The 13,547-nt window shown below is 40.7% G+C and overlaps 1 protein-coding gene across 2 annotated transcripts in view; it reads left to right on the top strand.

The window, feature by feature from the left end:
• The window catches only part of SPIRE2 (spire type actin nucleation factor 2), a 59,185-nt gene that overhangs the window by 34,418 nt on the left and 11,220 nt on the right, over positions 1-13,547 (top strand). For both annotated transcript variants that reach the window (XR_004231619.1, XM_003758523.4), the window contains exons 4-8: positions 4,127-4,207; positions 5,160-5,324; positions 5,614-5,700; positions 7,148-7,271; positions 13,161-13,333. Coding sequence is in view for 1 of the 2 variants with exons in the window: in XM_003758523.4 (XP_003758571.2) it covers positions 4,127-4,207; positions 5,160-5,324; positions 5,614-5,700; positions 7,148-7,271; positions 13,161-13,333 (630 nt within the window). In the remaining variant the exon portion in view is untranslated. The remainder of the gene's footprint in view (positions 1-4,126; positions 4,208-5,159; positions 5,325-5,613; positions 5,701-7,147; positions 7,272-13,160; positions 13,334-13,547) is intronic.

Below are 13,547 nucleotides of genomic sequence, written 5' to 3'. Positions count from 1 at the left end.
ATGTTAAACATGTTAAAGTATATCTTAAATACAATATATGTGTACATATTTGTACAGTTCTCTTGTTGAACAAGAAAAATTGGATTCAGAAGGTAAATAACCTGGGAAGAAAACAAAAATGCAAGTAGTCCACATTCATTTACCAGTGTTCCTTCTCTGGGTGTAGCTGATTCTGTCCATCATTGATTAATTGGAACTGAATTGGATCTTCTCATTGTCAAAAATAACCACTTCCATCAGAGTACATCCTCATACAGTATTGTTGTTGAAGTGTATAACCATTAACTTCTTTTGTGACTTCTGGGCAAGTTGATTCCCCTCCTGGGTCTGTTTCCTGATCTATGAAACTGGGTTGGACTAGACTAAGTCTTCCAGTTTTAAATCAGAAGGTCCCAAGTGATGAATAAAAGGAAGTCCAGGCCAGAATCTCTTATTTTCTCTTCACTCTAGGGATTCACTCACAGAATCTCTTCACTCTAAGGAGTGATCTACAAGATTGGATACCCTTTGGCTGATGAGATAGGGAATTTCAAAGTAGGACTGTTCAAAAAACAGGAGCACCACCAAGACCAAGTCTCTCATAGACATCACTATCCAGGTTGCTTGGCTCAAAAGCACTCTGTAATTCTGCCCACTGGATTTTATGTAATATGCCGCCCATCTGGCTAATTCCCAGGTTTCCTCAGCATCCTGGCACTTGATTCCAGAAATACATTTCAGATCCTTCCTGTGATTAGAGGATTATTAGAATCTTATCTTCCTTTATCACTCCCATTCCCAGTGACATATACTTAAGATTAAATTGGCATTTGAAGCTCTAACCTACCTTTCAAGTCATAATTCTGATGCTATTCTAGTGGTAGAGAATTGATATGAGAATCCTCTCTTTGGTCAGAGGCGTGGGTCCAATGTGAAAAGAATTCACAAACCCGAAAAGTTTGAATGGCAACAGGGAAGTTTATTGGCACTGAGAAGTCAACTTTGCTAGGAAGGCAGGCTTCTGAGTGGCAAAGTCCTGTTAGGGAAATAAAGGTTAGCACTGAGAAGAGAATGTCTTCTAAGTTTAAAATTGTCCTTTATAACAGTCTGAGGTTAAGGCTCCCAGTTGAAAAGTGAGCCAATGCCCTCAGGCCTAAATACTTGGAATTTCAAGCCACTCAATATCAGGCCCAGATGGCCAATTGAATTTCATTATTCCTGGGGATCTTGGCTACCCAAAAGATCAGTGGGGGGCGATTTGCCCAAGATCTCCAGTTGAATGATGCTGCTTCTCTTAGGAAAAGGTTTGTCTGGAAAATATGCCTTCTCCTAGACTCTCTGAAATTTGGGAGACCCCGAAATCTCCCTCCTTTTACAGATCAAAGGGGACACAGTTTTTACACATTAAAGGGGACACAGTTTTCAGAGTTCACCCCCATCAATTCCACACTCTTCCCTTTCACCTAAGCTATGCTCTAGCCCAGAGGTGTCACACACTAGCCCACAGGCCACCAGCACTACGTAACACACTCAAAACAGGCTGAAATAATATAAGGAAATATCCAGTAAAATAACAAAAATCTAATAGAACATAGATGACATAAAACTAACATGTGATCTATAGGGATCATTACATACAGATTAACAATGCCCTTTCTGTTTGATTCTGGTATCACTGCTCTAGACCCTTGGCCCATTCAAATAATCTCAACTGCTATTTTGGAACATTCACACTTAAGATCTCCTCCCCATTCTATGCGTGGAACGTACTCCCTTCACATTTGAATTTATTGAAATATATCCTTTGCCTCTCCATCCAAATTAAGGCCTACCCCTCCATGAAATCTTTCCTGATAATCCTTTTCTTTCCTTGAAGTAAAAGTAAACCATTTATCCTCAAATTTCATGTAACACATAGCATTATACCATGTATTGTACTTGTTTATATGCCATCTGCACACTGACCCTATCTCCATTATATTATTATAGATTCCTCAGGCAGGGTCCTAATCTTATTTAATTTTTCTATTCCTAGCACTGAACATAATACTTCATAGGTGCTTTATAAGAGATCTATGATGGTTCAGATACTAGCTCTGCCATTAATTATCTGTGCGACCTTCAAGGAGCCTCTTTTTCCTTTTTCCTTATGATCCTTATGGATCTATTTTTTTTTCCTCTATAAAATGAAGGGATTAGTACTTCCAACTCTATCCCAACAGCTTTTGAATTAAGATTCCCTCATCCAATTTAACTGGTTTAGTAAATGATCTAAAGCTCACAAGTAGCTTTGTGTCTTTGAAGTAGCTGATCTCTACTAAGCTTCCCATAGACATCTGAGTCACTTCCAGGACTGACACTCTTTACAGATTTAATCCTCTAGCTAGAAAGAGATGGAAAGAAATGGCAAAGGTACTGATCATCTTCCTTATATGCTGTTGGTCCAGAGTGTTCCAACCAAATTCTATGTAAAAATGATTATTAAAAGCCCACACTGTACCGCTACTAGCAAAAATCAAAATTGTACATTCTTAATTCTAGTGATCATGCTCCATTGAAGAAATAGGAGAATATACTTCCTCTATTTTTATAGAGATAGGGAACTATGGGTGTGGATAACAGACTTGATTGATGTATTGATTAGTTTTGCTTACTTGAATTTTCCCCTTTTTTAGGTTTTTTTTTTTTTTTAGTTGAAATAGCTCTCTGAATGAGGATGGGGGGGGGGAACATTTATTATTTTTCTTTTCATATTTTTATTCCTAGCACTTAGCCTAATGCCTGACACATTGTAGGTACTTAAATAAATTTTTATTGACTTTTTGGGGGATATGTTGGAGAATGAGGGTGATGTAACAGCAAAAGATATTAAAGGTTTAAAAATAATTAAAATTTTAAGAAGTCAATACACCCTTATTGCTCAGGAAGATGATAACAGATACCAAAGCTTCTTGAATCAGCTTAAGGACTAAGATTTAGTAAACAGAGCAACTTGTTTTATTCCTGGGGATCAGGGGTAAAGAACTTGATGGTTTAAAGGTTCTGCAAAGCTAAGGGATAGAGACACCACTCTTCCACTTCTCACAGGCTAGGTAGGGGAAGAGTAAGGGAAGATCCCATGGTATGGCTCTTCTAACATCTATGCGATAGGGATTTGGGTATTGATTAACTCGGTGGTTTCTGCCCACATTTCCAGCTTGATGCTGCTGCAACAAAGCTTCTCAGTTGGGAAGGTAATAGCACACCTCAGATTCTCCCCACAATACTGTTAATGTTTTCCAGTGCCCTCACCACCAGTCTGGGTTCTTCTATTCCCAGAATCTGCTATTAATGTGTTCTTGGCATCTCGGGTCTTATTTGTTAGATAACACCCACCTAGGTCCCTTAGGTAATTATTCATTAGTAAAGGAAACTCTTAAGTTCTTGAGGGTCTGTTGAAAGATGATGCCCAAATAGAGAACCATAGGTTGATTTCTTACTTTTCTTTTTTTTAATTATAAAGAGTGGGATTTTAAAAATCCCAGTGGTCTTCACCTCTAAGGGTCAGGCTTACTATAATGGGATCTAGAGAAATTTAAAACTCCAGGTTGCCATGGTGAGCCTTGTCCTGTGTAGTACCCAGCCTGATGCCCCACTTTTAGTACCTTTTCCTGGCCTGATACTACTAGCCAATGTGTGTCTGGCAGCCTTTCCCTGCTCCTAAGCAGAGCATTGAATAGAAGCTCTTACAACTCTCTGAGTTTCCATGTGGGTCAACCCTACTACTGTCTTCCCCACTATGAGTGATCACCTTTCTCTTAGATAGGAGGTCCAAGGGAGAAAAAGGGGGAGGGGGAAGGCTGTGATGATCCCCTTCTTCTTCAGGTATCTTCCCCAACCCCAAAGTTGCTGGTCTCGGGATAAAATGGCCACTTATCCCTTTTATCAGTATATCATGGAACTGTTGGGAAGACAGTGGTCAGAAAATATATCTAATAAGGGCTTGCAACTGAGAGTAAGAAAAGGCAGTCTATGCTCTGCCACTAATTGAATGCATTCATGTCTCTTTCCTCTGTCTACAACAAGAATAAGGCCCTTTAGTCTCCTTTTTCCTTCCTACTGGGCCTAGGTTTATAAGGCCTTGCTCTATGATTGTATGTGATTGCAGATGCTGCTCAAACTTCGGGAGGTTGAGTCCCAGGCAGAGAAGCCACAAGCTGACCTTGACAACCTTCGGCACAAAGACTGGGTAAGGAAGGGCTATTTTCTCTCTCCAACACCCTTGCTCAGAGCACAGGAAACTCTCTGGTTCAATGGTCACATTGTTCTTTCTTTACCTGGAATGATAATTACAGCTAACATTTAGTAGTGCTTAAAGGTTTGCAGGATCTTGACATGTATGTATGAAGGTATTATTACTTTCCCCATTTTATCAATGAGAAAGTTAAAGCAGAGAGAGGGTAAGTGGGTTACTCCAAGATCCCACAAGATCTGTGGTAGGGTTCCAACTGCAATTTTAGCTTTCTGCCACCTGGCTTTCTCTACAACTTCTAGCATTTTGTTTTATAATTTATAATTTTGTAATAATTATAAATCTCAAACCTGGAATTCCTTTCAAGTGAAGTATCAAGAAATGGCAACTTCCCCTCTGAAGACCTATGCCAGAATCCTGCCTCAAATCCTTGCCAGTAAATTTGGGCAACTCTTTTCATAGCCTCAGTTTTCATTTTGAGAGATGAGGATGATTTCCTTTGTATTAACTGCCTTACAAGGACACTGTGAAGAAAACACTTTGCAAACCTCAAAGCACAAGTAAATGTAAGGGGTCCCAGGCCTCACGTTCCTATGTATAAGAATGAGCTGAAGAGACCAGGGATCTTAACTGAAGAAGGCCTAGGGGAAGGATATGAAAGAGTGCCCGTTGGAAAGAGGGATGATCCTTTCTTCTTGCTCTCAGAGAGTAAAGCTAAAAAGTACAAGGAGGCAAATTTACCCGGGATAGGACAATCTCCCCAACAGCCACAACAGTCCTGAGCAGAAGGGCCGCTACCCAACTCAGGGGCTTCCCCCTCACTGGGGGACCTCTTGTCGGGCGCTCTCCTTAGGTAGGAGTTGGACAGATGCCCCATCCCATGGTGTGATTAGAATGACCAGTGGCCACTTGAGCGGGAACGCTCTTTTGTTCTCTCTATGGGTTCCAGGCCCGGCTCTGGGTGCAGCTGATGCGGGAGTTGCGTCATGGTGTGAAACTCAAGAAGGTCCAAGAGAAGCAGTTCAACCCCCTGCCCACCGAGTACCAGCTGACCCCCTTTGAGATGTTGATGCAGGATATCCGAGCACGCAACTACAAACTACGAAAGGTCATGGTGAGTCCCTGTGACTCTGGGCCTGCTAGTGGCTAGGCCAGGGAAAGAGAAGGGTTCCTCTTGGGCTCTCCTGAGCCATGTCACTCTTGGGAAGGTAAGGTGAGAGAAGTTAATTCTCTGAAATGGGAATGTTGTGGTCATTCCCATTCTGCTTTGGCACCTGTTTCCCCATCTGTAAAATGGGGATAGATCAAGAATGCGCCCCTATTTCACCAGTATTCCTAATACTAGGACATGAAATCTTCAATACCATTCATTTCCCATGTACTCTGCTACTTCCTCTGTCCAGGTTGATGGCGACATCCCACCCAGGGTGAAGAAAGATGCCCATGAACTCATTCTGGATTTTATCCGTTCCAGGCCCCCACTAAAGCAGGTAACCATTTTGCCTTGAGGGTCCTATTGTATTTGGCTATATCCAGTGTCAAGAGATTTCTTAATTTCAGTGTTTCCTATCCGTGGCCATAGAAACTTTTACTGTTCTACTAGGTGAGGACCTAATTTCTACCCTGAAAACCCTGGAATTTATTTCCAAGGGTAGTGACAGACCCTGAGGCTTCTCCCCAGTGCTAATATGGGAAGCTGCTTTATTTTTGTTTTCTATTCTGGGATGTAATAAGCAATTGGTCACCTCTTCTCTGCCTTGGATTGGAGGAAAAGGAAAATAATGTTATTCTGAGACCTTTTCCATAGTGGAACCTATTGCTATCCCTCTAGAATGGGGACCAGACTCAACTGGCCGCTGTTGAAAAATATTTTAGGAATCTGCAGGCATCTGGGGCTGTGGAGATTCTATAGCTACCTCAGTGGTTCAGTGGGTACAACACCGGGTGTCGTTGGGAGTCTTGAAGAAAATTAGACATTGAGCAAGTCACTTCTGTCTGCCTCCATTTCCAGAAATGGGGATAATAATATCTACTTCCTGAAGTTGTTGAGATGATAAAAGGAGATATTTGCTGAAGTGCTTTTCAAACTTATTTAAATATTAGCTATTATTGTCATCTTCATCATGTCATCATCCTCATAAGTGTGGTGTAAGTGGAAAGAGGAATGAATTCCTAATTAAGAGGCCTTGGTTTGAATTTAATGATACTTTTTATGCAGGTGACTGGGCTGACTCAACTGAACCTTGTTTCCCTCAAAGCAGAAATAGGGCTGATACCTGCAATACCCACAATACAGGATTGTTTGGGGAAAACCTTAATGTTCTATGTAAATAGGCATTATTATTAGCTCTTTTCCTGGATACACCCAAGGTGGAGCTCAGGAAAATTACTTAACCCACAACGCGTCCTCTACCTTAAGGACATTCTATTATTCCCCTGAAGGGTCAAATGGATCCATGAATTTACTGCTACAGGTGTTTCTCCTGTTAAGAATTCAGATGTGTGGCAGCTAGGGGGCGCAGTGGATTGAGCACCAGCCCCTGAAGTCAGGAGGACCTGAGTTCAAATTTAACCCCAGACACTTAACACTTCCTAGCTGTGTGACCCTGGGCAAGTCATTTAACCCCACTTGCCTCAGGGGGTAAAAACTGCAGGTAGTTGGAAAGCAGGCTTATCCATCCATCTGTTCTTCAGAGGTAGGTCCATGCAATGTTCTGGGAGCTTCCCCCTGACATTGCAAAGATGACAGGGGAGCACATGGCACTGCAATATAATTACTAACATTTATAGGGCGCTTTACAGTGTCATAAAGTTCTTTACCCAGTCCCTAGTGCAGCTGCCACCATCTCCCAACTCTCTCTCCTATACCCTCGGCACATTCGGCTTGAAACCTCTCAGAATTCTAGATCGTGACCTCTGAGTGTTTGCTCTCTGTAGGTATCCCAGAGAAGACTTCGGCCCCTGCCTCAGAAGCAACGAACCCTCCACGAGAAGATCCTGGAGGAGATTAAACAAGAGAGGAAGCTCCGCCCCGTGCAGGGCCCACACTGGAATGTTAAAGGTGTGATATTCCCCCCCCCCACACACACACACACACACACTCAGTTGCACACTCGCACTCTTACACATTCTCACTCACACACTCTCACATACACACACTCACATACACCCCGCATCCCAATGCTTTGTCCCTTCTTCAGAATTGGGGATATAACAAAAGATACCTCTACTCACTGCAGAGATTATCACCATCAAGAAATCATCAAGTGGTACCCTGAACCATTAGACTGGGGTGGGGAGGTAGGTTTCTGTTTCTTTAAGTCATAGAAACTTTGATTTTTAAAAATTATATAATTCATTCTCCATTGATTAAGGGCCTCATATGCCAAGCATGTAATAGGGATTTTATAAAGTCAAAAATGAGACAATCCCTGTCTTTTATAGTGGACTGAAGAAAAATAAATAAATAAAAACTGATACCAAGTAAATATAGGGCAAGTTGAGGAGCACTGACAATTGGGGAAATGAGAAAAGCCTTTTGGAGCTTAGGGTTTCACGAGATAGCAGAGGGGCAGCTCGGTGGTGCAGTGGATAGAGCACCAGCCCTGAAGTCAGGAGGACCTGAATTCAAATCTGGTCACAGTTAACACTGCCTGGCTGTGTGACCCTGGGCAAGTCACTAACCCCAATTGCCTCAGGGGAAAAAAAAAAAAAGGTGCCTAGAAGGGAGCTTAGGGTTTCAAGAGATAGCGTTGAGAAAGGACAGTACTCTGGGTATTAGAGGCAGCCTAGAAGCACCAAAGTCCTTGTCAAATGATCCAGCATCAGAAATAGATGAGGTTCCATCAGTGGAAATAACCCTACACAAAATGCCCCCAAATGCCTTACCTTTGTACCCTGAGGAGCAGCAAGCCTTTCTACCAGCCCTGCAGCTGCACCTCCCTGTATATGCTGTAGCCCTCTGTGAGTTTGAGACTGGGGTGTTCTCCCAAAACTCAAGACTGTGCTTTGCACACATACTCATTACTTATTAATTAGTTAAATTAAAATTAAAATAATTGGCATAAACCTTTTAAAATTCATTCTTAATACAAAGACGTGGGGAGGGGGAGGTGGCAGAGATGGGAGTGATAAGGACACTTTGGCTAGAATGTAGAGTATTTGAAGAAGAGTAACAATCGTTTAGAAACTAAAGACTACAAGGGCTTTATGACTTATTCTAAAGGCCACAGAGAAATACCTGAGGCTTCTTGAGCAGCAGAGATGGGATCAAACTTTTGCTGTAGGAAGAGCGGTTTGGCAGCTGTGTGGAGGCTGGAGCAGTGAGGAGAGGCTGAGGTAAAGAAAAAAGGCTATTGTTATAGCCTCATATATATCGCATATAGAGGAGGAGAGTTTAAATTGATTTCTACATTGGAAGCCTGTTTGACTAGAAGAGTATTAGCAGAAATACTTTCAAGAAGAGGAATAGATTGAAGAGGAAAGACAATGAATCCTTTTCTGATTATGTTGAGTTTGAAATATCAGCGGTCTACCCAGGGGGAATATTTAGTAGGCAAATAAGGCTTTAGGGAATGACTTGCCTAGAGAGGCTAATGTAGCTCATGGGAGTTGTGGGGGTGACCAAGAGATCACAGAAAAAAGAGATCGGCATGTACCTACATACATCAGACGATGACAATTTAGCAAAAGGGACTGAGAAAGGTGGGTCAGACAGGGAGGAGGAGAGCCATGGAAGAATAATGTCCTGAGAACAGCGCTGTGTGTGTGTGTGTGTGTGTGTGTGTGTGTGTGTGTCTGTCTGTCTGTGTCTGTGTGTCTGTGTACATACCTTCTGACCTGGAATCAGGAAGACTTCTCTTCCTGAGTTTAAATCTGGCCTCAGACACTAGTTACGCGTCCCCAGGCACATAGAAGGTGCTTGTTCAGTCTGACAATTCATGACCCCATTTGGAATTTTCTTGGCAAAGATATTACACCTCTGAGCTCCTCAAGGCTCGGCTAAAGTGCCTTTCCTCATTCTCCCAATTATCAGTGTTCCCCAATTCACCCTGTATTTAATTGATATCTTTTTTTTTTATTCTTTTGAATTTGTTTTTTTCATGTCTTGGTTATTAACTTCCACTTGGCAATTCTAATTTTTATTTTATTTTCTTCAATGAAGATGGAATGCTTCAATGAGCTTTTGTGTACCTCCTTTTCCATTTGGCCAATTCTACTTTAAAGGAGTTGTTTTCTTCAGCAGATTTCCCCTCTCCACCTCCACCCCATCCCCATCCCTTTGACCAATTCTTGTTTTCTTTTTTGTGCTTCCTTTTCCAAATTGTTGGCTTTTTTTCATAATTCTCTTGTGTAACTCTCATTTCTTCTTCTGCCTCTCCTACTTGATTTTTTCAAATCCCTTTTGAGCTCTTCCAAGAGGACTTTTGGGCTTCAAACCCATTCATATTCGTGTTGGAGACTTTGTATGTAGGTATTTTGACATTGTTGTCCTGTTCTATGTTTGTGTTTAACCATAGTAGCTTTCTATGGCCAGGCCTCTGCTGAGCCAGAACTGTGAGACCCTGATTGCTGATTTATACTGACCTCCTACTGGCTTACTTAGACATCACTCTGCTGGACTGCACTCCCTTTTACCCAGGAGAGACAGACCTTTCCTGAAGACCTAAGTTATCTTGTGCTAGAAAATTGTTTCCCTCTGTCTTTTTGGAGATTCTGTCACCTCAGAATTCTTTTAGAAACTTAATTTAACTTTGTTTCAGAGAGAAACTAGGGAGAACTCGGTCAACTTCTGGCTTCTCTCAGCCACCTTAGTTTCCTTTTCCTTTCTTCCAGTATATATTTAGTTGTCTGCATACATGTGATTTCCCTCAGTCAAATGAAGGAGGCAGAGGCTGTCTCATTTTTTATCTTTATAGAAACCTTATTATGTGTCTGGCATGTAAGAGGCCCTTAATAAATGGATAAATGAATTACATAATTTTTTAAAAATCCATAAATTTCCAAGACTTAAAGATGGAAATCCTTAGTTCAACACTCTTTCTGATAGTGGTTCAGAATACCTCTTGATGGTTTCTTGATGGTGTTAATCTCTAGAATGAGTTGATTAATAAGGTCAAATGGTCAAATGGAGTCAGAGGACTCAAGAAGGGTAAGGACTAAGAAAAGGCAATAGCAAGGTCATTGGTATCCTCCCAAACCGTAGTTTAAATCGAGAAGTAGAAATAGAAGTCAGATTGCAAAGAGATGAAAAGTGAGTGGGAAGTGAGAAAGTGGAAGCTGTTTGTGTATGTATGTGTTTTAAGAATTTAGCTGAGCTCTAAAATGAGAGCTTGAGAACAGAGTGAGCACATGGTAAAATTGTAAGACATATGATAAAAAGAATATATTCTTGTTTTTAGTAACAACATAATCCTCTGAATTTTACTCCTTAAACTTTACAATTGGAACATCTACAATCTACTTTTTAAAAAGTAAATCAGCAATGGCACAGCTACAAAAGAAGAGTGATTTGGATTCAGAAGATCCTGTTTGCCTCAATTTCCTTATCTGTAAAATGAACTGAAGATCATTTTTAGTAATATATGACACTCCTATTTAGTAGACATATGACTAGTCTGAATCTTTCTGACTTTCCAGCTTAAAATCTTAAGTAACACATAAGCCATACCTCCACTTTTAAATTCAATTCAGCAAATGTTTATTAAGCAACTATAGGATGCAGAGCCCTGATGAACTTTAGGAGAGCAAATTGCAATAAAATCAGGAGTATACTGGAACAAGAGCTTATTTTCAATATAGACACAACTTGAAAACTGGCTATAAGTCATACCTTGATATACTATTTTGTTGATTGTCTAGACTTTAGAAAGTGATGGAAAAAGTTAACAATGTATTTTAAACGTGTATTATACATTTCAGAGAGTTGTTAAACATTTACCAGCATATTCCTGAATCAAAAAACACTTGTCATTCCTCTCATGGTCTAGTAGAAGGTGATACATCTACACAAATAGCTAGAATATAAATTAAAATTTGGCACCATAGTGCAATGGGCAAGTGTTCTGGATTTTGGCCTGGTTCAAATCCTATCTTTAACCTGTAAGACCTTGGGGACAGATTTCTTCATTTCTGCAGATCTGTTTCCTCATCTGAAAATAAGATCTAATAAAGGTCTGATAATACCTTTATACGTCTATGATAACCTCTAATACTCCTTGAAACTCTGCATTGATGATCTAAGAAGAGGTGCAAATAGTTCCAACTTTTTTCAGCCTCCATAGGACATAATTTTTAAAACCCTGCACTAAACAAGGAATCAATGGCCCATTGGAATTAAAGCCAAATTCTCGATCTCTATGTGATCTTGAGCAAGTTACTTAACCTCTTGTCGAATGACATAATGGATATTAAGTGCTCTGGAATGGTCCCATCCAATTTATGAGCTCCTCTAAAGCATTTCAATATATTGATATTTATATCAAAATACATAAAGTGCTGTATAAATGAGAAGAAATGGTCACCAGAGGGGAACAAAACATGGCCCTTGACCTCAAAGGGTTTGAAATATAAATGGAGGAGGAGAACCCAAGAGATACAGCATGTTCCTAAATAGGAACATGCATAAATATTAGAATAATAGCATAAATATATATAGTCACATCCAAAAAGGGCTAGTAGGCTACACTGGAATCTTAATTAGGGAATGTTTTCAATTTCTCACCTCCATGGTTTTGCATCTGCCCTCCATGCCTCCTTATGTTAATTATAGAATCCTTAGCATCCTTCAAAGCCCGACTTTGATGTCACTTCCTACTCAGATCTTTTCTGATTCCTCCCCTCACCCCCAAATACAATTCTATATATTTTGTATTTATTTATTTCTGTCTCTATTTGTCTCTTCCTTTCCTCTAGTATAATGAGAGCTCCTTGAGACTGCTTCATGTTTGTCTCTCTGTCCTCAGGACTCAGTATAGTATCTGATAATAAATACTTATTGATCAGAATAAAAAGACCCCTGTGCTCTTAAACAGGAGTCTTATGATGGCTAAGGCTGTTTTCTGCATCTGAATTCTTCTTTTTTGCTTTAACAGAAGGTGAGAAAGGGGCATTGGATACCCCCATCTTGCCACTCACTAATCTGGTCCCATTGTTTTTTTTTTTTTTTAATAGCTTTTTATTTACAAATTATATACATGGGTAATTTTTCAGCATTGACAATTGCAAATCCTTTTGTTCCAACTTTTTCCCTCCTTCCCCCATCCCCTCCCCCAGATGGCATGTAGTCCCATACATGTTAAATATGTTAAAGTATAAGTTAAATACAACATAAGTATACATGTCCAAACAGTTAATTTGCTGTATAAAAAGTCTCAGACTTTAAAATATTGTCGCCTGTGAAGGAAATAAAAAATGCAGGCGGACAAAAATAGAGGGATTGGGAATTCTATGTAATGGTTCATGGTCATCTCCCAGAGTTCTTTCGCTGGGTGTAGCTGGTTCAATTCATTACTGCTCTATTGGAACTGATTTGGTTCATCTCATTACTGAAGAGGGCCACGTCCATCAGAATTGATCATCATATAGTATTGTTGTTGAAGTATATAATGATCTCCTGGTCCTGCTCATTTCACTCAGCATCAGTTCATGTAAGTCTCTCCAGACCTTTCTGAAATCACCCCGCTGGTCATTTCTTATAGAACAATAATATTCCATAATATTCATATATTTAGCCAACCATTCTCCAATTGATGGGCATCCACTCAGTTTCCAGTTTCTGGTCACTACAAAGAGGGGCAGGGATTAAGTGGGTGCAAAGCTGGGGGACCAATTCTGAATTTCTTTGTTGATGAGGTTCATTGAAGCCCTCTATGCTTAACCTTTCTCATTTTCAATACTGGGAGTTATTCCCTGAGCCTGCTTGTCACCTTCTTGACTTTATCCCTTTAAGGTTTTGGGTCCCTGCCCTGCATCCTCAATGCCTGTTCCAATGATGTGAAGTCTACTTCCTGCATAAACCTGACCCTCTCCGGCACTGGGGGCACCCCTCAGCGCCCGCCACGGCCACGGGTCCTGCTTAAAGCTCCCACCTTGGCAGAGATGGAAGAGATGAATATTTCTGAGGTCAGAACTAACGGTATTTTGTTGAAGAGAGAACGAGAAAGAGAAGTTGTTTTCTGGGGTGGAGTTGGGAGCCTTCAGTGGGAGTAGGGAACAGGGCTGACTGTGTGCTGGAATCTCATTAGGTAAATGAGAGTAGGTAAAAAGTCAGGAAGACCTACATTCAAATCTGGCTTCTGAGCATTAGCTCTGTGGCCTTGAGCAAATTCATTTGACC

The sequence above is a fragment of the Sarcophilus harrisii genome, chromosome 2 (genome assembly GCF_902635505.1).
Source record: "Sarcophilus harrisii chromosome 2, mSarHar1.11, whole genome shotgun sequence".
NCBI lineage: Eukaryota > Metazoa > Chordata > Mammalia > Dasyuromorphia > Dasyuridae > Sarcophilus > Sarcophilus harrisii.
This window is presented reverse-complemented; position numbering and strand designations above follow the sequence as displayed.